This window comes from Penicillium odoratum, assembly GCF_028828045.1.
Source record: "Penicillium odoratum strain IBT 22623 chromosome Unknown utg000005l_segment0_segment0, whole genome shotgun sequence".
NCBI classification, from domain to species: domain Eukaryota; kingdom Fungi; phylum Ascomycota; class Eurotiomycetes; order Eurotiales; family Aspergillaceae; genus Penicillium; species Penicillium odoratum.
This window is the reverse complement of record NW_026643147.1, coordinates 2,822,088-2,848,555: the sequence shown is the minus strand read 5'-3', so window position 1 is coordinate 2,848,555 and position 26,468 is coordinate 2,822,088. Positions and strand designations below refer to the sequence as shown.

The following is a 26,468-nucleotide window of genomic DNA, read 5'->3' as shown; positions in this document are numbered from 1 at the left end:
ACCCTCAAAATCAAGCACGGCTGTAACTACATACGATCTTAGATGTATAAATCCTTTTAGCTTTCAATTTTCCGCACAAGACTGGGACTTTCAATTGTTCAGGGAAGTGTTGCAGCGTCTCGGACAAACATTTACAAAGAGACCTCGATGGATTCTTCCTAGGTTCTGACTATAACTTATTGGCTAGGTTTCTCTTGCTCCCCAGCTGGTGGTTCATCCACATCCATATAGCTTCGCAGTCCATCCCTATTAACTCTCATGGCTTCTGCAATCTCAGCTTCGCCTTCTTTGAGAAGATGCTTGCCGCGCACAAGCTCATCACGTTGCCTGCGTTTATCTTCTTCAACCCGTTTCTCACGCTCCGCCAGCGCATGTTCTCGCTTCTCCCGCTCCCTCCGCTTCCGATCAAGTACTTCTTGTTGTTCTGGAGTCAACTGGAGTTCTGGTGCCGGGGGCAATGTAGATATGTACGCCCCGATTAAGGGATCACGGACTTTGGGCGGAAGCGCAATGTATCGAACGTCCGTTATAATAACCGTGGGAAGAGTCTCAAGACTGGAAGACTGGTTGAGGGCATGCAAAGGTGCAGATTTGAGTAGGGCAGAGAGGTCTGATTTCCGAGCGCTTTCAGAAGCCTTGAGTCGTGAGATATAGTCACGATATAACTTCTCTCGATCTTTATCTTGAAGCTGCGAGTCCCTCATTTCTGGTTCTTTCCGGAACTTGCGCTTGAACTCGGGCCAGTACAGCTTTGGTGTCGCATTCTCCTGCAGGAAAGTCAGGTACTTGATGCGTGGGTCTTGCTTTTCCTGATTTTTCTTGCGCTCCTGGACCTCCTTGGCACGGTCTTTGCTCCAATTCGAGAATATTTCTCGTCTAGTTTTCATGTTCGAGGGCGCGGTATATCGGGAATCCTCGATGATACGACCTTCCTCAATGATTTTCTCCCAGGTCGTGAATGGGTTGATGTTGTAGTCATCCAGCAAGTCACGGAAAAGGGCTTCAGCGTCTGCCTCGGTCAACGGAAGACCCTGTGTTTCCTCCCAATCGTCTTCTCCTAGCTCGCCGTATTCGCCAGGATCCAATCCGTAATCTTCGCCCATGGCAGCGAGTTGATATGCCATGTCTTCCTCGGTGAATTCGACAGGTTGATTTTGTGCACCTTCGCTGTCGGTGCGCGCACGCTTTGACGGCTGATCCTCACCCTCACTATCGGTCACCTCCACCTCCTCGTACTCATCACTATCTTCTGCGCCCTCTGAAGCTTCCACTGAGGCATGAGACTCTTTCGCGGTTATATTATCGGTGGCGGGAATTGGCTTCGCCTTAGGTGTTTCTGCTTTGCGCGGTGCCTCTAATTCTTCTCCACGCTCGATTCTCGCTTTCTTCTCACGCTCTAGCCGGTCATACTCAGTAACGGCCTTGAGCACTTCCTTCGGAAACTTCCAGAAACTCTCGTTGGTCTCGGTGTTGTGCACAAACCGCCGACCTAACTTGGTTTTTACGAGAACCCACGGCTCACAATCAGGAATGACGTGCTTCGACTTCGGTCGGTCTTGAGGCTCTCGTCGACCACGGTCTTGATATCCCTTCCCACCACGGAATCCACCACGCCCATGGCCGTGTTGTGACTGGTGTTGGCCGTACTGTGCTGGTCCTGGTTGGTAGCCTGCAGGGCCATATGGCGTTGAAGAAAATGCTGGTAATATTTCCGGTGTGTAGGCCGGAGCTGCCGACGATGCTTCGTGGATGATTGGCGCAGGTCTGGTATATGTAGACTGTTTTGTAACGGTGTTATAAAAGTACAAATGACCTACAGATTCAGTTGGATTATTCAAGAGGATTTCAATGCGAACGTACCAGTGGGCGCCCGGTGCTCCGTCCACCCTGGAGGCAGGGGAGGAGGAGGTGTGTATGTTGACTTGAGCATTATTCAGCTACCAAGTTGATCTTGAATTGTGAGAGCGAGCCAAATGCCCTATTTGATGAGTTGGAGTAAAAAGCCGTGATGAAGCTTTGGTGTGGTGAGGTGGTCCGAGCTTGGCGGATGACAAGAGGACGCGCCAGGGCAAGTTGCCTGGGACTTCCTAGAGCTCCATCTGCACCTCCGACCGACCTTCATCCCCACTCCCTTCTTCCACGATTTTCTCTATTCCCTCGTCCTAAGACCTTTTTGTGCTCTTATTATATGCACCATGTCTCGGCGATATGATTCACGGGTGAGTTAAGTTGGGTCTTTCACTGCAGCTCACGCTAACCTATGACGCTGATGGATTAGACTACCATCTTCTCCCCAGAGGGTCGACTCTACCAGGTCGAATATGCTCTAGAGGCCATCTCTCACGCCGGTACTGCCCTTGGTATTTTAGCTAAGGATGGAATTGTCCTCGCTGCGGAGAGAAAGGTGACCAGCAAGCTGCTGGAACAAGATACCTCTGCTGAGAAGCTCTACACAATCAACGAGTAAGTCAGCATCAAACTAGACATATCCTTCCTCTCTCCTTCATACTTATAGTACATGAGCTGATGCCGCTTCCAGTAACATGATTTGCGCCGTGGCTGGTATGAACGCCGATGCGAACATCTTGATCAACTATGCCCGGCAAAACGCCCAACGCTACCTCATCACCTACAACGAAGACATCCCTTGTGAACAGCTTGTGCGCCGACTGTGTGATTTGAAGCAAGGCTATACCCAGCACGGTGGTCTCCGTCCGTTCGGTGTGTCGTTCATCTATGCCGGGTGGGATCACCTCCGTCAATTCCAGCTGTACCAGAGCAACCCCAGCGGAAACTACGGTGGATGGAAGGCCACAAGTGTCGGTGCCAACAATGCTAGCGCACAGAGTCTGCTCAAGCAAGACTACAAGGAGGACCAGACATTGAAGGAAGCCTGCGCCATGGCCGTCAAGGTCCTGAGCAAGACCATGGATTCTACAAAGCTGAGTAGTGAGAAGAGTGAGTCCCCCGCGTCCCTGCATGATTATTTCCTCCGCGCGCATCATTGTCTTGTGTCAGACTAACTCGTATTTCTCTTCCCCAGTCGAGTTTGCAACGGTAGGCAAGACCGAAGATGGAAAGATCTACCACCACCTATGGACTGCGGATGAGATTGATGCGCTTCTCCGGGACCAAGGGCTGGCCAAGGTGGATGATGAGCCTGAGGCTGGTGACATAAAATAGATTAATACCTTCACTTGTGTTTTCAGATAACTTGGAAATCAAGAACGGCACTTCTTACTCGGCTGTTTATCTTTCTTACTTCTTTCATTGACTGTTTTCTGGCCCGATGGGCTGCTGCTGCTGTTACTGCTGCTGCTGATGACTGCAGTAGGTGCTGTCCGTGACGTGGCATACATCCAGCGGCTGGATCTTGAGACCCGATCTGTTGCATACTCCGGGGGAAGTTTGTTGGACCAAACACTGGTACACGTAGCTGGGGCCAGCTAAGACTAGGATGAAGTGTCAGTGTCAAGAAGGTAAATTCTCCGATCATGTGTCGGGGTATGTACTATATAAGTTTCCCAGTCGCCATCTCATCCCCAGGATTTCTTGCCGACCACCCAGCTCCAAGTTCACGGTATCGTGGACCAGACCTGGAGATCTATGCAGATAGACCTCTCCGCGGTAAGAGCCCTATGTATCTGCGAACGTGTTCATCTCCAAGAACATTCCCTTGGAAGCTCCTCACTGAAGACTAAATTATTGATCATTCGACAATATATGCACAAGGTTCAAGTCTAAATTCTGGGACATAGATATGGACCCTCGGGAACCTCAACATACAATGAACAATGCCATTCAGGCTAGATGCTACCTACTCCAACAAGGTATGTAAGAGGAGGTTGATTGTTGCCCAATGGAGTGCTCATGCACATGTGCCTGGCTCATCCGGATACAGCTTACATAATATTTATACTACCCACGTGACTCACCCAAATGAGGGGGTTTCACAGTTCGCGGGGCGAACTATCCTTCTTTTTGACTGCATTGAATTGCATCAATGGGTTTTTCCCCCTCGAGATGGATTGGCAAGCTACTGCCTCCTCTTATTCAGGCTCTTACGATTCATCATTCGGGAATCTGCAGTAGAAGCCCCTCTTTCCTCACCATGAGATTGGGGTTGTCTCAGCGAACCGCTCGCCCAAGGAAATCACGGCGCTTATGGGATGACTAGGCTCCATTGATGTATTCATTGGACATCAAAAGCCTAAAGAATTGAAGAAACAATGCGGATGAACCAATGAAAATTTTCATTAAAATTCTTCAGACCCTCTGGTGTCATACTGCCCATCACATTGCAGAAACTCGATTCAGACTTGATGTCACAGAAGATGCGCTGTACGTGGTGAAACATGAAACACCCCAAAGAAAAGTTCCACCAGCCGATGGGATGAAAAGAAGACGCCAAAAACAAAATGGTAAAAGAAAATCAAGCACGAAACATGAAATCGAAAAGTCCAATCAATACACCTGGTGTTCGCTCAACAAAGACGACCGATGGCCGTCGATCCCCGCCAAGTCCTATCTCAGAAGGGTGCTGCGTCGGTCATCCCGTTCCATTTGCAAGCTGTAAATCTCCTTGTCCAGTTCCTTGATGAGAGCTTTGGACCGATCCATTGATGCAACCAAAGTGGCTCCCTCACGTTTCCACCTTTCGAGCCGGTCGACCTCGGCGCTTCGCCGCCGGAATTTGGTCTCGATTTTCTCGCAAAGGCGGCACTTGCTAGCATCGTTCTCTGTCATGTTGACGAGTTTCATTCCGCATGTCTCGCCGGTGCGGTACTCGTAATTGCATCGATGGGCGAAGCTAGTCCAGCTCCAATCCCCACAGGAGAATCGTTTCTGGTTGTAAAAGCACATGCCTGCCAGATTGCGTTAGTGCTGTTCAATCCTCACGTCCGATCAAACTTACTTGCTCTGAGTACCCAAGCTCTTGTTTCAGGATGATTGGAGGTGCGTGATTGGTCCTTGCCAAATTACCCAAGCTCGCTTGACAGGCTTGATAGGCTAACTTGTGACCCTTTTTATCAAAGGCACTTTGTGAGAGGATCAAAGAGGTTTAAAACAGAATGATTTAAATGAAAAAAAGCTTTCTCCGAGGAAGATCTATGGACCTGAGTTGCTGGCTTGAGACTTTGATTCTGAAACCTGAGGGGATAATTTTGAACCCCACGATCATCTAAGGGATCCGAATGCCCTATTTATGTTTCGGTCAATATTTACATGTCACCAGCTGGGTCTCTCAAAACCGTGGCCCGCCAAAAATCGTGGTCCTCTAGCTGATCGACGCTGACCGGTGCGGGACGGCTTATCGTCCGTGTCTCTCATTCATCAGATTCCCCATCGCAACCTGGTTTTGCTAAATCCGGTTGGCTATCAGCAGTTCTCTTGATAGTGGAGACTGTAAGATGCCCAAGTTTTCTCGGATGGAGCCACACCAAGGATGAACCGTTGCTTCAAGCATGCATGCACCTTTTTTTATTTTTTATTTTTCAATGGCCGTGGCGAATTTTGTTCCCATTATGATGTACGAGGATGGAAAATCCCTCAATCTATGGCTGCGGTCATCCATTTTCCAGTCTCGACTACTGCAACTATGCCGTCGCCAGATTGCCTTTCCCCGCCCTTCATGTGCATGTCGTTCGCATGGAGTCGGGCTCCTGTGATGCTGTTGCGTCCGGCATACACGATCCTGCATGATTGAGGTGCTCTCGGCCGCCGCCAGCTGTCACCTCGATGCGATTATCAGACATATCCACTCAGGGATAACCTTGTTCTACACAGAACGAAAAATTGTTCTGTTTTCCGAATGTGACAGGACTGCACGTCCCCTGTGACTCCACCGGGATGAGATACTCTACTCTCCACCATTCATACCTCATGTCGCCACCCTTGATTGGATGAATACAGCATTTACTATAAGCTTTGACTCGGCCGTCCGTCCGGAAGTCCTCTCCTGTCCACAGAAAATGGCATTCGGCGTGGCCGTCTGTGATTGCATGCGCATGCACACCCGCATTATTGCCTCCACCTCCCCATCCATCCCTGGCCCTTGGCTGATATTAAATATCCTGCATTGGCGCATTGGGCCATGAAGAATAGTACCGGTTTCAGCTTGGGATTGCGACCCGACCTAGTGTTCGCTCTCTATCACCTTGTGGCCGAGCCTTTGTTACAAGGATATCAGAACTGGGACTTGGTCTTTCGTTCCACACCCGCCGCAACTTTACGCTCCGTGCCTGTCAGCCAATGGTCCTTCACCCGGGTGGCAACAGTCGCGTCACTGAGGCTCTATTATTGGTAATTCCTGCATCCAGGGACACGGGCCACAGAATTGGGTTTTCTCTCTCTTTCTGCTCGATGCATTGCCCACTCGGGGTTTGGACGGCGCCGGATTCATATTCGTTCAGCTGATCTTTCATACCTGCAGAGGAGGGATCCTGCATTTGGCCCCGCTCATGTGTATCGCTCATCGTCATACAATTGCTTCTTTGGGGGGGAATGATAGGACCTAGATGCCGTGCGGCGTCCGTCGCAGACACGAACCGTGACACATTCCACATATTGCTGAACCACATGCAGCTGCACCAAAGCTCGGAGACTCTGACGTGGCACATCACTTCTGGCTCGGTGCACTAATTCCTGAAAATGAGGGCTGGCTGGCAGACCGTCGGTCGAAGACCGCAACATCTTTAGAGGCCTCGGCGGAGGCTCCACATGAGAGCCGGGCTTCCATCCCTGTTATTCAAGAAAATGGTGCATGAGTATTGCTTTTCTCGGTCAAAGATGGAAATGACTGCATTGCCTCTACTTGTCGACGCACTGATCCACTCGATGGGATACCCAGCGATACGACGCACAATCATTGGAGACAGCCGCTCAAATTACGTCCCCTGCCTGTTTTTGGGATGGTCATCCATGGCAAAATGTTGAGTTGGCACCCGGAAATCCCTGACCAGCGGCGAACAGCCTCAGCGGGCACAGCCTTGGGGAGCATTAATCCATTTTCTGCAATGAATTGGTTGCGTCAGCCCGAGAATACTCGAATCAGCTTCGCAATACCCCTGCTTGTTGCCCTTCGTTCCGTATCCCTTCCACGATGGTCCTTCTTGAGTTTGTCTTGCGTGGTCCGGGACCTGTCTCTGGCAAGGATCAGAGCCAAAAATAGTGAGAAAATAGTGGGAAAAAATCGTAAGAGGATTTCTGCCCAACGAGCAAAGTTACCGGAAGAATCTCCAAAGAATTCAAGATGGGATTAGTACCATTGTTGACTGGTTTTATGTGCTATAGTCTCCGGTTATCCGTACTACAACGTTGAAATTGGATTCTCGGACCCGCATACATGCTCCCACACTGCTGGGCTCCTCTGATCCCGTGATCTTAAAGTGAACGGATCCCGCACCACATACGCGCATGCTTCCTCTACCAGGTGACAAATGGTGGCCGGCTATGGAAGCTTTGGGGATCCAGAGCAGAAAGACGACCGCTGGAAAGCAGGTCAGCGAATTCAGATTGGACGACCGGACATGGCTTTCTCACTTGCAGCCGAACTTAGCGCCCAATCACAAGCCCTGTCTGATGTCGGTCATCTGCAGCTAACAAGACGATTCTCCACCACGATGTACCTATTGCGAATGGTGCATATCATCGACTCTCATGCCAAGACAGGCAAACCTTGATAGCCCATTGGTCGATTAGGGACGTTCTTGATGCGGGCCCTCGCATCTGCATTCCCCCAGGTGCCATTCTCTCCATGCCGACAGACTTGGAACCCGCATGCCATTTTGGCACATGTCTGCCTTGATGCAGGATCTACATTTCCGTGCTTCTACCATTCTTGGCTGAAGTCTGTCGATCTTCAGGTTCTTTTCCCGTACCTAGGATTAATTAGGCAACTATATAATATCGGTAAGAAACCAGACAGGTATGCCAGTCAAACTTCCCGGCGTTGATTCCGCGGAATTGACTTCGTTATCCATGGTGTATCCTGGCGTACTATAGTCCGAACTTTATCAATCGTACGCAAACAATCGAAGCAAACATTATGCAACCCTTTATTGAGATCAGATGTCGATCCTCGTGTTCAGGTTGTTGACGTGGCAGTGACTCGCCTTGACCGATTAACCGGATTTAGTTTACCATAATCTAACATGCAGATGTAACAGGTCATATTCTTGATTGCAATTTACTTGGGAATTCCCAGATTACTTCTGGGTACATCTTCCAAGCTCATTACCAGATCTGGTTAGGAGTCAGGTGACGTCATCGTGACTCTTTGGAAATGCTCTGAACAGGACCGGTATTGGCACGACAGTACCAGAGAAAATGATCTTTAAGGCTTTCAATTCGACATTATTTCCTTTCTTCCACTTTTTAACACACTCGAATCAAATCACCATATTACCAAATTGCCATATTCAAGTCAAAAACCAAGATCAGCTTTTCAATGTTTAAGAGCCTCATCATCAGCGGCCAACGGGTCGTCAGAACCACTCGCCACCAACCCTCTCCCGGTTTTCTGACACCATTGCTATCCCCAGCAACGCGGATCCCGTTCACTACAACGTCCCGATCTCAGAATGCAGGCGACAAATCCGATTCATCTCTCAAAGATCGCGAGAAGCTAGATCCCGAGCGATCGGAGGGCACAAAGTCCGGCACCGATAGTGAGGTCGCCCATCATGAATCAGCCTATGATCCGCACAACACCGCACCTGAGAGCGAGATGGAGGCTGTGGGAAAGGAAAAACAAAAACATGGCAGGGACGGTAACCCTTTGGACATGAGCGCTGCCAATTCTGATGTTAGTTCGTGGCGAGGACCAGAAGAGGAGGGACCTGTTCGAAATGTTGATAAGCCAACTCATAGTGGGAAAGGAGTAACGCAGAAGAGTCGGTCGATACATGTTAAGGAGGACGGGTCTCATGTTTCATACCAAGACTGAGTTGCTGCTTCTACATAAAGAAACGCAGGGGTTCCTCTCCTCTAATTTTTCTCCACCGATTACTAGACTCTATCAACTCTTCACAACCATGCATTACCCACGCATACTTTCTTAAGAACCCTGGTGTAGCTTCCCAACTATCCATCCTATAGGGTTCTCCCCAAACAATAAGCCCGGCCCGATTTGCAGTAACCTCGTCATCATCCGCATCCGATTCCTCACTCCATCCCATCTGATCAAGGTCTTGATCCATGAATCCCGAACCCTCAGGTTGCGGAAATAATATCAAATCCATTGAATACCCCATTACATCTACCGCAAATTCCGCATGACTGAATGACCCTTCCCACTTAATAAGATTATCCCGCATAGCAGGGAAGGGAAGGGTATTAATCCATGTCGAATGAATAAGACTCCTCTGTGATTCTGTGGGTGTAAGATTTCCCGGAACAACGACGTCTGATGCCCTGGGTAACACGACCGAGAATGTGGGAAATGATTCATCAAATCGTTCCGGGTGGCGACCCGGGCTTAGTGATATGGATGTCTGGCCTAGAATCATCTTGTTTTCGTGCAGGCCGCGGAACGCATTGTATTGGATCAAGTGGAGGAGTTGGTCGGCGGATGGGGCGGGTTTGGGGTAGGATATCGCCGATGCCGACGGGCTTGTGACCAACGCTGACCGGGTGTCTGCATCCGAAGATGGGACTTTTGGCTCTTCGATTTGGAGGAAGGGGGTGATCTTTATCTTGGTCTCACTCTGATATGGATCGTTGGAGTTTATTCTCCAGCGGCGTACTTGGTAGCCGTGCCTCCCTAGGTGATGTTGATTATTTGCTTGAAGCCGATTTCCTATGTTATCATCTTTAGTTTCTAATCAGGGACAAATCCAAGTGTCTATGACCTACTGTGAGCCCTTTGGTTTAGTCGATTTTGGAGTTTCTTTCGTAGCCTTTTCTCTTCAGACTTGGTTTGACTTTGATGTACCGTGGTCTGCATGCTGATGTGATGGAGATGAGCTAGTCAATTCTGTGGAGACTTGTAGGAAAGATGATTCCGAATCCCTAAAGACTCAGATATATGTAGAGGGGAGGTGGTTCGCTCTAGTCCGAAAGAGGAAAAAAGGGTCAGCCATGGGAATAAGCACAGTTGAGCTAACCATAAATGGTGAAAAATGTCAGCCAGTATGTCTTAGTACTAGAACTGAAGTATAGTTAGCGACTATAAAAGTATCCTTGTCTCCAAGCATTCAACTTTGTATAACATTTCATATCAAGGTTTGCAAATCTTCAACATCTATTATACAATGTCTCGCTATGCCGCTGCTCACGCCAATCCCCAAGGTCTTGGTGATGCCCGACCCACAGCAATTCAAATCATCAAAGATGAGGCAATGGAAGGGAGGCTGACCAACAAGGTCATCGTGATAACCGGAACCTCCTCAGGAATCGGCATCGAAACCGTGCGTGCTCTTGGAGCCACGGGAGCACGACTTTTCCTGACAGCCCGAGACCTGGCTAAAGCAAAGACAGCCCTCGGTGACATCTTCGACGCTACCAAGATGGAGCTCATACACCTGGACCAGACCTCGTTCAATAGTGTCCGAGCCGCCGCCGCCGCCATTCTCTCCAAAACAGATCAAATCACAATCCTCATCACCAATGCCGCAATCATGGCTATCCAGGAACGTCAGCTGACGGAGGGTAGCTATGAGCTGCAATTCACAACCAACCATCTGTCCCATTTCCTCTTCTTCAACCTTCTCAAACCTGCTCTACTAGCTGGGTCCTCGGCGGATTTTCAATCTAGGGTCGTTGTGGTCGCTTCTGCTGTGCCCCCTGTCGTCACTCTCAATTCTTCAGACAACTATCATTTCCAGAAGGGTGGTTATACGCCTTGGGGCGCTTATGCTCAGTCGAAGCTTGCAAATATCTACATGGCCAATGAGATTGAGCGTCGTTTTGGCTCGAGTGGGCTGCATGCGACTAGTCTTCATCCTGGTATCATTGCTACAGGCTTGGCGCAGCACTTGCCTGCCGAAGAGCTTGGTGCGATGCTGCAGAATGAGGATATGATCAAAATTCAGAAAAGCGTGGAGCAAGGAGCTGCTACTACAGTGTGGGCTGCAATTTCCAGGGAGTTGGAAGGAAAGGGTGGTCTGTACCTTAATGATTGTGCTGTTGCTAAGTGTGGTGAGGATGATGGTAATCATGCTCTTTGGATGACTTCCAGCTGCACGTACAATGTGGAGGATGAGGCTAGACTTTGGAAGGACTCTTTGGATATGGTCGGACTGTCTGAGGATCACTAAAAGAGGAAATATGATGGCTATTCGTGTTGTATGTACATGATTTCAAGGTCAAAGTGTATCTGATGTCAAACGTCATGAACAAAACATATTATTGAATATGCATTCTGCATACTGCATAGATACTTAACCGTCACTGTTACTTTCAACAAAGGGACCATCAAGTGCTCAAGTCAAAAGACAATAATAAACATTAAATCAGAACTAACCGATCGTATATCTAAAAAAAAACGTACAAAGTCGGACTCAACCCAACTGGCCAGAGCAAGCACTCACTCCTTGGCAATATCAATAATAGACTTCCCCTCAATTAACCAAACCTTCTCACTACCAGCAGGAACATCCCCCTCCAAAGCCTTCAACCCAGCTTTAACAGCCGCCAGTCCAATAACATCCGCCTCCTGAGCCCACGGATCCTTCAGCCCAGAATGAAGCTTCCCCATCCACCCCGCCACGAACCGAGCAGCAGCCTCAACAGGCCGACTCTCTCCACGGGTTCCAGCAATCAAGCCGGGCCGCAGAATAACCGTATGCTCAAACCCAAGCGCCTTCACATCTTCCTCAATCTCGCCCTTCATACGCGAATAAGCGAATGAGGCGGTCTTGCTCGCACCGTTGCTAGAAATAAGCACATAGACCTTGACGCCGGCCTCGCGGGCTGCGCGTGCTAACTCGATGTTCAGACCATGTTCGATTTTGTATTGGTTCTCGAATCCGCCTGCTGCGGCTCTGGTGGTGCCGAAGGCTGAGATGAAGATGTCGGGTGTAGGGGTTAGGGATGAGAGTTGGGCTGCCCACTTTGTGGTGTCGTCGGAGACGAAGGTGGTGAGTTTTGCTGGGGCATCGTTGGCTGCTGCTGGGGTGCGGCGGGAGATGGTGTCGATGCGACTGACGTTGGGGTTGGATATCAGGCTGGTGAGGATGTGGGAGCCCTGGAGGGGTGGTCAATGGTGTTGTCGGGTTGTAGGGGGAATTTGAAACTTACCACCATACCCGTACATCCGAGTAGTGCTATGTTCGCCATTATTGCTCTATAGTTCGAGATTAAAGGTTGGTTGGTAGATAATGGTGGCTTGATAACGTTTTGAGGGTTTCCCTTTCGTCATTGTGGAGCTGGAGCGTCTATCGACACCTAATTTTATAAGGCACCAACTCTTAACTACTAGTTACAATTACCAGATTCGGACAATTGCCCTAACCTCTGACCAATATTTTGTGACCAATAACATTTGAAGAGTTCGCCTAGCTTCCTAATAATTACTTAGAGAGTTCTTAAGATAGTATGTAATTAGTAAGATAGGAGAGGAGGTAAAAGGCTGGATAGAAGACTGAGTGGAAGACCAGGCCCACCTGGGATACTGAAGAGGAGACCAAGTAGGAGACCAAGTAGGAGACAGGGTAGGTAAATGGTATCAGAGGTATAATACAATATTAGTCAAATTTTTTGTTCTAGGGGCAGCGTGAAATGCGCCGCGCAAAGTCTGTAAATATTACAAGCATACGTATGTCCATGGGCAACCTGAATACAATTTCGCCTTGAAGTTGTTCATGGTGAGAGTAACTAGACACTAGGCATGTTGAAAAAAGCTCTTCCCATTTGTATATCTAAATTCTTGAGCTTTGGGAAAGCTTCTTCTCCTGGGCTTGATAAATCTTGACCAACTGACGGACAGACAAGTCAAGGAGGACATCCTCCGAACCACCGGGAATACGAACACCAGGGACATCACGGTAAATAGCTGAAGGGAAGATCAGTTAGCGTCCAAAAAATACACTCGAAAAGTCAAACTTACCCTCCACAAGCTCTCCCTGGCCCGCTTGAGTGAAGCCACTTCCACCAAACAGCAACACAGCAACCTGGGCACACTCATTAAGTACCATGGCAGACTTCGCCTTAGCCAAAGCTGTCAATCCACCGAGCTGGCGATCACCCTCTTCCTTGCTAAGATGGCAAAGTTGATAGAGAATCTGCTCAACCCAGGCCCACATTGATTCGAGTTCGGCGCCAGCCTTGGCGAGTCGGTGCCGCACCACAGGCTGATCCATCAGAGTCTTACCAAAAGCTTCACGCTTAAGGCAGTACGAGAAAGCAGCAGACAAAGCTACACGTGCTTGACGGGTGACACCGACAGAAATGACCAAGCGCTCGTGGTTGAAGTTTGTCATGATAAGGCGCATGCCCTCACCTTCTTTGCCGATGATATTGGATACTGGAACTTTTACATCGTCGAGTTCGATGTATGTTGTTCCACCTGCTTTCTGGCCAGCGACCTTGAGGCGACGCATTGTGACACCGGGGTAGTTTTTAAGGGGCACGACCATGACTGATAGTCCGCTGGGACCTGGGCCGCCAGTACGCACCGCCATGGTTGTGTAGTCGGACCAAATGCCATTGGTGATCCTGATGATGGTAAGCGGAACATGTCTCTGTTTGTTATAAAGAAGAAGTCGACGATAAGGGATTCTACCATTTCTTGGCCCCGTTCAGAATGTAATATTTTCCGTCAGCACTCTTGACAGCAGTGGTGACTATGTTCGCAACATCGCTACCAGCCTCTGGCTCGGTGATGGCGATGCAAGTGCGTTTCTTTCCCGTAAGAAGATCAGGGAGGAATCGCTCTTGTAATTCTTTGCTGCCAAACTTGACAATGGGCGCGATTCCAAAGGCAAATCCTGCGTTCAGAGAACCTCCAGGGCCACTTAGACCTGACCGAGCCAGCTAGGAACGGTTTGTTAGTATTGCAGTATGGAGATCTTTACTGTGATCTGACAACTCACCTCGTCAAGATAGATTCCTGTATAGATATAATCCCAATCCTCGACCTTGACACCGAGAATGTCATTGATGCCAAGACGTTTCAGCCAGTCGACAGGAAGGGGGGCGGGCATGTTGGGCAACAACATGTTGTGTTTGTTGAATGTCTTAAAAACGTGTTCTGGCACTGTGCCCTCCTTCTCCCATTCCATTGCATGTTGAATCAGATTTTCCCACATGAATTTGCGGCACGCTTGCTGGAAGCGACTATGGGCATCGGTGATGTATGGTGAGGGCAGGCCGCGCAAATAAGGCGGTTCGGAGAAAGGAATGGGGTTGATAGAATTAGTTGCCATATTCAGAGATGACAAAAATGAGCTATAGAAAGAAGTTTGATGATTTGCTCTGAGATGCGAAAACCTGGGGAATGCAGGAAAAGGTTGTTTACATAGATAGAGCTTTATCGGAATCTGGGGTCCATAACCTACTCCGCTTTCTCCGCAAAGGGATTTGGCTGGCGACCGAGGCTCGGTTTATAGTACGTCACATGGTCATTTGCTGAGTCATGATCTACATAAGTACTGTGTATAACTTCATGTATTTAGGTTAGCCACTTCAAGGTGCTATACTGACTTAAAACATGAAATCAGGTGAAACCGGTGGTGCAGATAGTGGAGTACCGCGCTTCAAAAAAAGGCCTCCGAGGAAAAAAAATAAGCAGCGACCGTGGTTCGAACACGGGATCTTGAGATGATTTGCAAGTATAATTGCAATCTCACGCGTTACCACTGCGCCACCGCTGCTAATTATTGAAATGTTGATTTAAGATTCATCTCATACTCTACTACGCAAAATAACTGTTCTGTACATCTCTTCAACTCAGTTATCAGTGGATCCTGATGTCCAATCACGTTATAGATACTAAAAACGCGCAAGTTCGAGGCTCGGGCTCTGCATTACGGTGAGGGGCGATGTTACTTTGATAATAAATTCTATCCGTCATGACTCATCCTGGATTTTACATGTTCTAATACACTTCTTTTCTCTCCTTTGGTTTTCGTCTATCAAGATGGCGACCCCTGCGAGTCCCATAATGGGCTATGGATGGCGCTCGTCCCGGTCCTTGATCATAGGGACGGCATGTCTGGCTTTGTTGACTGGTAACCCCACTATACTTTCCTGTCCGGATAGCTTATGCCGAATCTAACATTCCGATCAAGAGGTGTTGCTCTATGGCTTCGTGGTTCCGATCTTGCCTTATATGCTCGAAGTTCGTTTGCGGCAGGATCCGGCTTTGACACAACAATTGACAACGTCGTTGCTGGGAATTCATGGCTTCGCTACACTCTTATCAGCTCCTATTCTGGCCCATTTCATTGATAAGACATCGAATCGACGATCTCCACTTCTTGTTTCTCTCTCGGTCGCGTTGGGAGGAACTATTCTTGTTGCTGCCACGCCGACCTGTAAGTTCTTCAATTAGATTTCCTTGGTTTATGATGTCGCCTCTGACAACTCAATAGATTGGGCTCTGACCCTGGGTCGAGTTATTCAAGGTATCGCAGGAGCGGCAGCATGGATTGTGTGTCTTGCCATATTGACCGAGAATGCCGGAGAGGGAAATGTCGGGAAGATGATGGGACTAAGCATGTCTGTCGTTATGACTGGCACTGTTGGAGGCCCGGCACTATCAGGGGCATTACTAGAGCTGGCTGGGTACTGGCCTGCTTGGTACCTGCCGATAGGGGTTCTCATCTTCAATATTTTCGTATGGTTGATCTTGATTGAACCACAAGGATCACACTCAGACAAGTCTGCTGAGGCGAACGGAGATGACATAAGTACTGCAGAGATCAACAACTCTGAAGCCTCTCCACTGCTTTCACCAATCGTCAAAACTCACTCCAAGGACGGTGATGCCCAGCAGACACCTCCACCATCCAACTTCTACTTTATAATGGCCTCCGACCCCCGCGTCATAGTCAGTTTCGCAAATGTCTTTATCAGCTCTGTACTCACTGCTGCGTTGAATACCACCTTGCCTGTTCACCTTCGCCAAATCTTTGGATGGGGACCTTTGGACGTGGGGACCATGTTCCTACTACTTCGTGTCCCAGCAATTGTCCTTGGTCCTTTCTCAGGCTGGCTTCGAGATCTCGTCGGTCTGCGATACCCTACTACGATTGGATGGGTTCTCCTAAGCCCTCTGTTTGTGATCATGGGTCTTCCTGGCAATGGCATGTCCTGGGCCAGTGGTGAAGACCATGGAAAACCTATCTTTGTTTTTTCAATGATTGGCATTGGAATGATGTTACCCTTGATTCAGGGATCGGGGATGTTGCATGCACTGAGTAAATGAGATCATTTTTCCTTCTATGCTCAATCACTGACAATATTTAGCAATCTTGGAGGAGTTTGAGTCAAAACAGCGCAACATTTTTGGTGCCCATGGTGGACGTTCGAGAGTTTTTGCAATGACCGAGATCTCATTCAATCTCGGTCTTATGCTAGGGCCGCTGTTAGCAGGACTTGTCTCAGAGAATTCTGGCTTTGATGTTATGAGTATGACGTTAGGTGAGTCCCGATTCCAAGATGACTTCTTTTTAGAATGTATTTGCTTAGATATTTTGATCTAGCTTCTCTCTGCTTGGTCATTGCCCTGTTAACCCATCGGTTTTTTGTGTCGGGACGTCAGCCGACAGAGGGTGGTACTTCGGCATGAAATGTTTACCAACGTACTTGATATGTGAGTACATATGCAAGGTTTGTCCGTGGAGAAACTCATACGGATTTGTGAAGGACATATGTTTAGAACCCCCCAAGAAACGGATTCGGAAGGGAACGATGCATTCAATGTTGAAGTCGAGTTGATTTTGATCACGTAGATTGTCACTTCAAAGCTTTCACGAACATTTTGAGCGCATAACTTTTCAATGCTACTTATTTCAAGATACTACTGGTGTCAGCTATTTTTTACAATAAGAAAGAGTCTTAGAGTTTGCAACATTAAGGTTAATTGTCCCATGGGACATTGATAACTGCCTCAGGCACAGTGGCCAATTGTGCTGAGTCATCAACCTAAAGCGGAACTTTTCTGCTGAATTTTTAGAGTTTTTGCCATCGGAGGCCGCCCGAGTTCTTATCGATAAGAAAATTCGTGATTGCGTGATTGCGTGATTGGCACTATCCCCGATAAGGCAAGTTGCCCTGGGCTTTTCTATACTTTGCGGGCATTCGGACGAGATCTCCCCTCCTTCTCTCCACACTTCTCTTATTTGGGGTGATTTCTTTCTTGTCATTTATTTGTGATATCGGTGTTTTGCATCCCGGTATCTAGACAAGATTCAAAATCACAATGGGCGCTACAAACCCTGCCCTTTCTGCCCTCTCGGGCCCGACATATGTCACTGCCCAGACCCTGATTCAGCAGGTTGCATACTTGCTCAGTGACAAGATCTTCTCGTACTCCCCCGAGACCTTCGACCTTGATGCTGCCCTCCAGCAATGGTCTGCGGCACAAGAGAAAAATACCAGTGGAGAGTCTCCTGTGGTTAAGACCATGGAGACCCGTCAGGGCGCTGGAAACATGGCTCTCGGTTACCTCTTCTCCCAGGACTTTGACCTGAAGAAACGCCATGTTCCCCAGGGAATTGTGGCTTCTTCTGCCACTCTGCCCTACATGCGCGCTGCTCTTGAGCAGCTCTCTCTGCTGTACTCTGTGGCGAGTCCGGTGGCGGCCCATGTCGCTGCTGCCGACTATGCCGGAGAGGAGGGACTCGTGTCTGACTACGCTTCCGCTCTTTCTCTGGCTGAGGACCTCGGTCTTGGTCTCGTATCCAGTGCCTCTGCTCACGAGTCTCAACACATGGCTCTGTTCACCACTCTGCTGGCTTCTGTCCTGCCCTCCATCCACATCTATGATGGTGTTCGCGTTGGACGCGAGACCACTCGCGTCATTGATGTCCTTGACAAAGAGGGCTTGGCCCGCGCTTATGAGACCGTTCGCAAGACACTTGATGATTCTCGCAACCGTCACCTTGATTCCGAGGGCAAGGTTTTGGATCTGCTCAAGAGCCTGAACGGCGAACTTGGCACCGACTACGGTGCCTTTGAGTACCACGGACACTCGGAACCTAGCTCCGTCTTGGTCGTCTTTGGTACCGTGGAGGCTACTCTCGCGGCCCAGGTTGCTCGCTCCCTGGCCAAGAGTGGTGTTAAGATTGGTGTCGTCAACGTCCGCGTTTACCGTCCCTTCATCGAGGAGGAGTTCCTGCGTGTCCTGCCCCAGTCTGTGAAGACTGTTGGCGTCCTCGGACAGGTTGCCAATGAGCAAGCTGTCCAAGAGGAGAGCGTTCACTCCGCTCTCTATGACGACGTGCTGGCCGCTTTGACCTTTGCCACTGGCCGTGAGCACAATCCCGGTTGTGTTGAGCTCAAGTACCCCCGCTCTCAAATCTGGAACCAGATCACCACTGCTGCTGCATTCCAGCGCATCTTCGACCAGCCGATTCTCTCTATCGACACTGTGACTGATGAGGCCGCTCCTCTGCAGTTGCTGGACTCCACCGTCCAGGAATACACCTTCTGGGATGTCGACAGCTCAGTCACTGAGTCTGCCACTCAAACCTTGAGCCAGGCCCTTGCTGCTGATTCTGCAAGCAATGTCACCACCAGCAAAATCCACGATAACCTTGTGCAAGGTGGTGCTATTCGCGTTGATATCCGCAAGAGCGCCAAGATCGTTGACGCTCCCTACTCCGTCACCGCCGCTGACGTTTCCTACGTTGGAAACGTTGCACTGCTTAACGATGTCGATGTTCTTGCATCTGTCAAAGACAATGCTAAGATCATTGTGAGCGCTCCTGGTGTCAAGGATGAGGATCTCGAAAAGAAGCTGCCCGCTGCCTTCAAGCAGGCCATTGCTCAGCGCGGTGTCTCGCTCTTTGTGGTCGATTCGTCAGCCATTGAAGGTGCCTCTCTCGATGCCCTCATCCTCCAGGCTGCCTTCTTCCGCGTTGCCCTTCCCTCCCAGGAAGCCGTTGCCACGAAGAAGCTGGCTTCTATTTTGGGTAATGCTGAGGCCTTGGACAACGTCAGCAAGGATCTTGACAAGGTCCTTCGCCAGATTGAGATCCCCGAGGCTTGGAAGGAGCCTGAAGGTGTCAGCGAGGCACCCCAGCTCCCCAAGGACATTTCCGCCAACAGCTTCGTTTCCTTCGACAAGGAGGAGACCGAGCAGCCAAGCGTACTTCGGGACTGGCAAACCGCTGCCCAGGGTTTGGCATTCAAGGAGGCCTTCGGCACCAGAAATGCTCTCCGCCCCGACTTGGCTACGAAGACTTTCACCGTTCACGTTAAGGAGAACCGTCGTCTTACTCCCGTCACCTACGACCGTAACATCTTCCACATTGAGTTCGATCTTGGTAACACTGGTCTCACTTACGACATTGGTGAGGCTCTTGGTGTCCACGCCGAGAATGACCCCAAGGATGTTTCGGACTTCATCGCCTTTTACGGACTGAACCCCGACTCCATCGTCGAGGTTCCCAGCCGCGAGGACCCCAACGTCTTTGAGAACCGTACTGTTTACCAGGCCCTGGTTCAAAACGTCGATATCTTCGGTCGCCCTCCTAAGCGCTTCTACGAGGCCCTCGCCGAGTTCGCCTCCGACGAGAAGGAGAAGACCGATCTGAAGACCCTCGGTGGCCCCGATGGTGCTGCCGAATTCAAGCGCCGCGCCGAAGTCGACACTGTCACCTTCGCCGACATCCTCCTCGACTACCCATCCGCCCACCCCGACTTCCACGAGATTGTCCGCATCGTCGGTCCCCTGAAGCGTCGCGAGTACTCTATCGCATCGTGCCAGAAGGTCACCCCCAATACCGTCGCCCTGATGATCGTCGCCGTCAACTGGGTCGCCCCCAACGGCAAGGATCGTTTCGGTCTTGCAACCCGCTACCTGAGCAGACTGCAGGTCGGCTCCCCGATCACCGTCAGTGTCAAGTCCAGTGTGATGAAGCTGCCGCCCAAGTCTACCCAGCCCCTTATCATGGCTGGCTTGGGTACTGGTCTCGCTCCTTTCCGCGCTTTCGTGCAGCACCGTGCTCTCGAGAAGGCCCAGGGCAAGGAGATTGGTGCCGTTCTCCTGTACATGGGCTCCCGTCACCAGCGTGAGGAGTACTGCTACGGTGAGGAGTGGGAGGCTTACCAGGAGGCTGGTGTCATCACCCTTCTTGGCGCTGCCTTCTCCCGTGATCAGCCTCAGAAGATCTACATCCAGGATCGTATGCGCGAGAGCTTGGCTGAAATCCGGAAGGCTTACATCCAGGAGGAAGGTGCTTTCTACCTCTGCGGTCCCACTTGGCCCGTGCCCGATGTTACTGCCGTCCTTGAGGAGGCTATTGGTGCTGAGGCCAAGGCTAGCGGCAAGAAGGTTGATACTCGCAAGGAGATTGAGAAATTGAAGGATGAGGAGCGCTATGTTCTGGAGGTGTACTAGAGTTGAGCTGTGGCTTGACATGATCTGTGATGATTGGCATTTTTGTTTAGGCTATTCCCCCTCTTTAGACCGTCTTAATTCGGCCTAGCGCTATTTGCATATAGATCTCAAAATGCATTTATCTGTTTCATGAAATTCATCTATGAAATTCAAGTGTTTATTTGTAATATGTTCTTTATTTTGTCGTCTGAAGACCGTCTGTATATGGGTATCGACTCTAACAGCTAGGTCTTTCACGTTGACCTCTATAACATCGTACCTACTACCTGTACATCATAATCGGTCGTCTATCCGTTAAATCCATTGATCATTGCATGTTTTAGCACATCTCGAAAACAGATCATGCTAGGGCCGTCTTAGTCGACTTGAAGTATTTAGTCTTGCCGTAAGCACCGCCCATTTTCTTCCTCAACTCCAAAGCCTTGCGATATGGCGGCGCAGTCGGAGGTTGAACAGGGTCCAGGCTGACATAGTCCGGCGGAAGAGCGTATGATGCATCAGAATCCCAAGCAGAGAGATCTCCACAAGCAATGAACGAAGGAATCCACCGGTTCTCCTCGGAAAATTTAGGAGAGGGCTTCTGTGTTGATGGGGGGTCCATTGGCGGGGAAGTGGGGTGTAGGAAATTGGTTTTTGTGGAATGATTTGGATCAGAGACTTTGTCATCACCAGATGTGGCTTCCCTAAGGATAGCCTGTGACTGAGCGTTCTCGTCTTCCTCGGGCACCTCAACAGCGAGGTTGCCATCCTCCGATACAGGTCTCGGCGCCGCCGCACCGCCGAAAAGAGGGTTCTTCAATGCCGCCGTTCCAACGACCCCATTGTTGCTCACAGGAGGAATGAATCCCTCGCACACGACGAATGCTTCTAAACTGCTAGCGCGACTACTCCGAGGTTTGGCAACGCTGACTCGCTCGAAGACGGTGCGCAGCTGGGCATAGAGGAGGTCCACATCACGGGCGCGGAAGATTTTAGCAACGAATTTACCGCCTGGGCGAAGGACACCCATGGCAAGGTTGAGGGCCGCATATAGAAGTTGAGATTGGATGTAAATGTCGAGATCGTGGAGGCCGGTGACATCTGGTGCACCATCGGAAATGACTAGATCGACGGGGTGCGGTTGCCGGATAGCCGCAGGAGTATTCGATGGCGAGTCGGAGGTGGTTGACGAAGACTCATATGCTTCGGGGTCCAGTGCGCGCAGCAGCAGAGGAATGGTGGAGGGGTGGGTAATATCGGCTTTGAGAGTGGTGATGCCCTCGAGTGGCGCCATGGGCTGGAGATCGATGGAAACAATCTTGACGTTCTTACGAGGCTTCAATTCTGCGCTGGGATCGGCCTCTCCAATTTCATAGTGATCGTCGGTATCATTCTCGTCACTGGAAGGCTGACCGGAACCCCGCTGTAGGGCCTGCTGCTCCTTGCGCTTTTTTTCGAGCCATGCTCTCCGCCCGAAACTTTCGCCTTTGATCAAGACACGACTGAGGACCTGACTCCAACTTCCTGGCGCAGCACAAAGATCCACCACTCTTGTCACTTTATCCGGGTTCTCGTGCTCGAAGAGGTCGAATTGTTCGTCAATTTGGATCAACTTGAAGGCGGACCGGGCGCGCCAATTTTGCTCTTTTGCAAGACGGTAGTACGCATCGCGCTTGTCTTTGGACGACTTACCCATCTTGATGAAAGGCAGGCGACGTTATTGAAATTGAGAGTTTGTCGCGGAAATTCCAACGTGGGGAGCCAAGCGATAAGATTTCAAGGCGGACTTTTTCTGCCGCTTTTTTTTCTTTGCAATTCTTTACATCGGCCTCTCTGCGCATCTTGTTCATACTCGCAAACCTGAATATTTCGAAGCAGGTTTCATTGTCATTATGGGTCAGAAAAGAGCGCGCGATCCCAAGACACAGGTCATTGAGGCCAAAAAGCGCAAGAAGGGCGCTAAGGTCGCAGAGGCTCCGGAAGAGGAATCATGGGATGCGGTTGGAGTTGATGATCTGAACTGGAAAGAGGTGGCTATGCCTGACAGAATGGAAGATGCGGAAGGTTTCTTCGGACTGGAGGAGATTGACGGCGTGGATATCATTCGTCCCCAAGGCAATGGCACGGTTCAATTCAAGGTATGAATAGCTATCGGGTATCAACTGGGGTTTTACTTGTATACTAATGCAAAATGGTAATAGGCAAAGTCAGGCAAATCTACGAAGTCCATCTTAAGAACCCCAACGGCCGAAGAGACTGCATTTGAAGAATGGTCAGGGTTCAGCGATGGCGAGTCGACCGAAAAGGCAACCACCACAGCGAACGAGGTCCCAGAGCCGAAGGAAGATAATCAGAAGTCGAAGAAAAGTAAGGAGACCAAGGAGACTAAGAAGACCAAGGAGACCAAGGAGACCAAGGAGACCAAGGAGACTAAGAAGACCAAGGAGGCTAAGGAGGCTAAGGCCAAAGAGACCAATGAAGCCAAAAAGAAGGAGGCCAAACCAAAGGATGGCAAGAACAAGAACGCAAAGTCTGCTCAAGATTCCAAGTTCAAGGCCAATCTTTCCTTTGAAGCTCTCGAAGAGGCCGATAGTGATGACGAAGTGGATGTATCAGGCTGGGACGAACTTGGCCTATCTCCTGAGATCCTTACTAGTCTCTCCAAGTTGAAGTTTGGTACTCCCAGTGCCATTCAAAAAGCTTCCATCCCTCCTATTCTTGATGGTCACGACGTCATTGGAAAGGCATCAACAGGTTCCGGCAAAACCCTTGCCTTTGGTATTCCAATTCTTGAACATTATCTGGAAAAGCGAGGAAAGAAGATCGAATCTGCTCAGAAGCCATCAACAGCCCCAATGGCTCTCATCCTTTCGCCAACTCGAGAGCTGGCTGTTCAATTAAGCAAGCACATCGGGAACTTGATCACGAATGCCCCAGATATCAATGCACGAATTGCCCTTGTCACAGGTGGTCTGGCCATTCAAAAGCAGCAAAGACAACTTGCCACTGCTGATATTGTTATTGGTACACCGGGTCGTGTGTGGGAGATCTTGAGCACTGGGTCAGGTTTGATCAAAAAAATGAAGAAGATTCGCTTCCTAGTTGTGGATGAAGCGGATCGATTGCTCAGTCAAGGAAATTTCAAGGAAGTGGAAGAAATCATTGCCGCCTTGGATCGTCAGGAACACAACGACTTCCCAGAAAACGAAGAAGAGGATGAAAAAGAACATGATGTACTCAAGGCCCGTCAGACTCTTGTTTTCTCGGCTACATTCCACAAGGATCTCCAGCAAAAGCTTGCTGGAAAGAGTCGTTGGACAGGAGGAGATCTCATGGACAACAAAGAATCGATGGAGTACTTGCTTAAGAAGCTCAACTTCCGGGAAGAGAAGCCCAGGTTCATCGACGTGAACCCTGTTCAGCAAATGGCAGAGGGACTCAAGGAGGGAATTGTTGAATGCCCTGCAATGGAGAAGGTCAATAAACCACATTCACTGTTCATTTGAGATAACATCACTGACCGGTCCAAATCAGGATCTCTACCTTTACGCACTTTTGCTCTACTATCCTAAACACCGGACACTTGTCTTTACCAACTCTATTTCCGCCGTCCGCCGTGTTACTCAGCTGCTGCAAGCATTGGGACTCCCCGCTCTGGGCCTTCATTCTAGCATGGCACAGAAGGCTCGACTTCGCTCCGTGGAGCGCTTCTCCTCGCCAACCGCAGACCCCAGCTCTATCCTCGTCGCGACCGATGTCGCTGCCAGAGGTCTCGATATCAAGGGCATCGAACTTGTCGTCCATTACCACGCACCCCGTGCAGCTGATTCCTACGTTCACAGATCTGGCCGTACTGCCCGTGCTGGTGCTGTGGGTAAGAGTGTTATTATTTGTTCTCCAGATGAGGTCGTCAGCGTAGCTCGTCTCGCTGCCAAGGTCCACGCTCGGAACCCTAACGTCAGTGCCAAGAAACTACCGTTGGAGTCTCTCGAGATCGACCGCCGTGTTGTCGCTCGTGTGAAACCACGTATCACTTTAGCCAAAAAGATCACCGACGCCAATCTCGCCAAGGAGAAGGTTTCTGCAGAGGACAATTGGATGCGTTCCGCAGCCGAAGATCTTGGTGTTGAATATGACAGTGATGACTTCGATGACTCCAAGGGCCGAGGTCGCGGTCGTGGTGGTGGTCGAGAGCGCCGTGAAAAGGAGGCCAGTGGTATCAGCAAGGCCGAGCTGGGTGCGCTTCGAGCCGAGTTGAAAGGCCTACTCTCGCAGCGCATCAATATCGGTGTTAGCGAGCGTTATCTCACCGCTGGTCGTGTTGACATTGAGGCTCTGCTCCGTGGCGAGGGTAACAAATCCTTCCTCGGTCACCTTGATCCTCTGAGCTTCTAAACAGCTTATTGGTTCTATTTATGTTGCATGATATGGACCTATCCAATACCAACGAGGATGTTTGATCTGTAAATTGTACCCTCAATATAGCATAACCATTTTTCATTAAGAAAATTTCCATCAATTATATACCTACAATTCCAGCATTATTGAAGCAGCTAAGAGCATATTTCTGAAATGTAAAGACCTGAAACATTGAAGTGGACAGATCTTATCGGCATACCGAGATCTCCCATTCGGCAGCATTCCGACCCGCCGAAAACCGGGACTTTCTCGCCCCACTGGGTCCAGGAGAAAAAAATTCCAACAATGATGAAGTCGGATGGAGGATCCATTTAATCTCCTAGTGGATCAAGCTCGGAATCCCTGTTCTTTAAATATCCAGGACACCTGCATATCCAATCCACTCGACCAAGAAGTACCCGAACAACTCGGCCTGATATACAACCTACATTAAGTAGCAAGTGCCGAGTTTCCACTTAGCCGCATATAATTGTGCGTTAGTTCATCGGCTACGTATACGAGGTATGTAAAAACCCCATAGCAAGCCTATATCATCATCTCACGCCTTCATCCATCTCTACAGACCAATATAAGCCACAATGTCCGGACTTCCTCTAGCGACAAGATGGCTCACACGCCCATCGCTCTCAATCACCAGAATCTTCTCACCCACAGGCCTGGGCTCAATTGCCAATCTTCACCAAGGAGGACCGTCACGATCAGCTGTGGTCCACGAACAAGCTCTTCCTCAAAGCCAAACACAAGAAGCCCCATTCCTCCATACCAAGCCCACCAAGAAGCCTCAATCTCAATGTCAATCCAACCCTAACGAACCCACAAGCCTGGACACCATTATCTCCCAGATGCCTCTCGTGCAATCCCTCCGCCAATCTCACCAGAACTACAAAGAATCACGCCCGCACCTCGCCATCCCGCCTGCAATCCGACAACATCATTTCGTGGGCGGGAGTCTAGCGGGCCAAGGCAAGATAGCCCTCGCACCGTATATGTGGACCTCTTCACAGACGCAGAAGAACGGATCCTCGAAAAGCAAGGCGAGCAGCGTTGTTTCTGTTTTCCATATTGGTCGGGATCTGTGCGGACATCCTGGTTTCGTGCATGGGGGGTTACTCTCTGTTTTGTTTGATGAGGTGTTTGCTAGATGTGTCTCTGCTGCGTTTCCTAGTGGGCTTGGAATGACTGCGAATCTGAACGTGGATTTCAGAAAGCCTGCTCTGCCGGATCGGATGTATGTGCTGCGGGCTGAAACTACTAAGGTTGAGGGACGGAAGGCATGGGTGGAGGGGCGGATGTTCTGTCTTCCGTTGGCTTTGCCTATGGCTCATGGTGGGCCTGGGTTCACTTCGGATACCAGTCTGTTGAGGGAAGATAGTGAGGGGGCGGTTATGGTTGCCGAAGCTAAGGCTTTGTTTGTGGAGCCCAAGTTTGCAGATGTGAGTTTATTGACATGATGGTTATCAGGATCTGAAGTACTAACTGGTTCTAGTCTATGGTGTCGGTTTACCGTACCTGATCTTTGCAAGCCTTCCAACTCGTTTCTTACGATAATGCTGGTTCGTTT

At 49.8% G+C, this 26,468-nt stretch overlaps 13 protein-coding genes across 13 annotated transcripts; 8 read left to right on the top strand and 5 right to left on the bottom strand.

Moving 5' to 3' along the window:
• Positions 1 to 176: 176 nt before the first annotated feature.
• On the bottom strand, positions 177 to 1,930 carry N7520_006605 (uncharacterized protein; the record flags this gene model as incomplete). The annotated part of the gene is made up of 2 exons (XM_057140539.1): positions 177 to 1,813; positions 1,861 to 1,930. 2 exons carry the CDS (start codon positions 1,928 to 1,930, stop codon positions 177 to 179), a joined length of 1,707 nt encoding a protein of 568 aa, XP_056994545.1.
• Positions 1,931 to 2,195: 265 nt separating this feature from the next.
• Positions 2,196 to 3,183, top strand: pre9 (proteasome core particle subunit alpha 3; the record flags this gene model as incomplete). Its single annotated transcript, XM_057140538.1, has 4 exons — positions 2,196 to 2,219; positions 2,279 to 2,463; positions 2,540 to 2,958; positions 3,044 to 3,183. 4 exons carry the CDS (start codon positions 2,196 to 2,198, stop codon positions 3,181 to 3,183), a joined length of 768 nt encoding a protein of 255 aa, XP_056994544.1.
• Positions 3,184 to 4,524: 1,341 nt separating this feature from the next.
• Positions 4,525 to 4,863, bottom strand: N7520_006603 (uncharacterized protein; the record flags this gene model as incomplete). The annotated part of the gene is made up of 1 exon (XM_057140537.1): positions 4,525 to 4,863. The coding sequence occupies one exon, from the start codon at positions 4,861 to 4,863 to the stop codon at positions 4,525 to 4,527; it is 339 nt and encodes a 112-aa protein (XP_056994543.1).
• A 2,576-nt stretch (positions 4,864 to 7,439) lies between these two features.
• On the top strand, positions 7,440 to 7,682 carry N7520_006602 (uncharacterized protein; the record flags this gene model as incomplete). The annotated part of the gene is made up of 1 exon (XM_057140536.1): positions 7,440 to 7,682. The coding sequence occupies one exon, from the start codon at positions 7,440 to 7,442 to the stop codon at positions 7,680 to 7,682; it is 243 nt and encodes an 80-aa protein (XP_056994542.1).
• A 767-nt stretch (positions 7,683 to 8,449) lies between these two features.
• Positions 8,450 to 8,947, top strand: N7520_006601 (uncharacterized protein; the record flags this gene model as incomplete). The annotated part of the gene is made up of 1 exon (XM_057140535.1): positions 8,450 to 8,947. One exon carries the CDS (start codon positions 8,450 to 8,452, stop codon positions 8,945 to 8,947), a length of 498 nt encoding a protein of 165 aa, XP_056994541.1.
• A 1,306-nt stretch (positions 8,948 to 10,253) lies between these two features.
• N7520_006600 (NAD(P)-binding protein) lies at positions 10,254 to 11,258 on the top strand (the record flags this gene model as incomplete). The annotated part of the gene is made up of 1 exon (XM_057140534.1): positions 10,254 to 11,258. The coding sequence occupies one exon, from the start codon at positions 10,254 to 10,256 to the stop codon at positions 11,256 to 11,258; it is 1,005 nt and encodes a 334-aa protein (XP_056994540.1).
• Positions 11,259 to 11,527: 269 nt separating this feature from the next.
• Positions 11,528 to 12,279, bottom strand: N7520_006599 (uncharacterized protein; the record flags this gene model as incomplete). The annotated part of the gene is made up of 2 exons (XM_057140533.1): positions 11,528 to 12,187; positions 12,241 to 12,279. The coding sequence occupies 2 exons, from the start codon at positions 12,277 to 12,279 to the stop codon at positions 11,528 to 11,530; spliced, it is 699 nt and encodes a 232-aa protein (XP_056994539.1).
• A 581-nt stretch (positions 12,280 to 12,860) lies between these two features.
• Positions 12,861 to 14,366, bottom strand: N7520_006598 (acyl-CoA dehydrogenase family protein; the record flags this gene model as incomplete). The annotated part of the gene is made up of 4 exons (XM_057140532.1): positions 12,861 to 12,994; positions 13,049 to 13,656; positions 13,724 to 13,974; positions 14,034 to 14,366. The coding sequence occupies 4 exons, from the start codon at positions 14,364 to 14,366 to the stop codon at positions 12,861 to 12,863; spliced, it is 1,326 nt and encodes a 441-aa protein (XP_056994538.1).
• Positions 14,367 to 15,079: 713 nt separating this feature from the next.
• On the top strand, positions 15,080 to 16,732 carry N7520_006597 (MFS transporter; the record flags this gene model as incomplete). Its single annotated transcript, XM_057140531.1, has 5 exons — positions 15,080 to 15,170; positions 15,231 to 15,476; positions 15,534 to 16,361; positions 16,411 to 16,584; positions 16,647 to 16,732. The coding sequence occupies 5 exons, from the start codon at positions 15,080 to 15,082 to the stop codon at positions 16,730 to 16,732; spliced, it is 1,425 nt and encodes a 474-aa protein (XP_056994537.1).
• A 633-nt stretch (positions 16,733 to 17,365) lies between these two features.
• N7520_006596 (sulfite reductase subunit alpha) lies at positions 17,366 to 20,509 on the top strand (the record flags this gene model as incomplete). Its single annotated transcript, XM_057140530.1, has 1 exon — positions 17,366 to 20,509. The coding sequence occupies one exon, from the start codon at positions 17,366 to 17,368 to the stop codon at positions 20,507 to 20,509; it is 3,144 nt and encodes a 1,047-aa protein (XP_056994536.1).
• A 340-nt stretch (positions 20,510 to 20,849) lies between these two features.
• N7520_006595 (tRNA methyltransferase TRM7) lies at positions 20,850 to 22,184 on the bottom strand (the record flags this gene model as incomplete). Its single annotated transcript, XM_057140529.1, has 1 exon — positions 20,850 to 22,184. The coding sequence occupies one exon, from the start codon at positions 22,182 to 22,184 to the stop codon at positions 20,850 to 20,852; it is 1,335 nt and encodes a 444-aa protein (XP_056994535.1).
• A 196-nt stretch (positions 22,185 to 22,380) lies between these two features.
• mak5 (ATP-dependent RNA helicase MAK5) lies at positions 22,381 to 24,883 on the top strand (the record flags this gene model as incomplete). The annotated part of the gene is made up of 3 exons (XM_057140528.1): positions 22,381 to 22,626; positions 22,690 to 23,964; positions 24,023 to 24,883. 3 exons carry the CDS (start codon positions 22,381 to 22,383, stop codon positions 24,881 to 24,883), a joined length of 2,382 nt encoding a protein of 793 aa, XP_056994534.1.
• Positions 24,884 to 25,485: 602 nt separating this feature from the next.
• Positions 25,486 to 26,420, top strand: N7520_006593 (PaaI family thioesterase; the record flags this gene model as incomplete). Its single annotated transcript, XM_057140527.1, has 2 exons — positions 25,486 to 26,340; positions 26,394 to 26,420. 2 exons carry the CDS (start codon positions 25,486 to 25,488, stop codon positions 26,418 to 26,420), a joined length of 882 nt encoding a protein of 293 aa, XP_056994533.1.
• Positions 26,421 to 26,468: the final 48 nt, after the last annotated feature.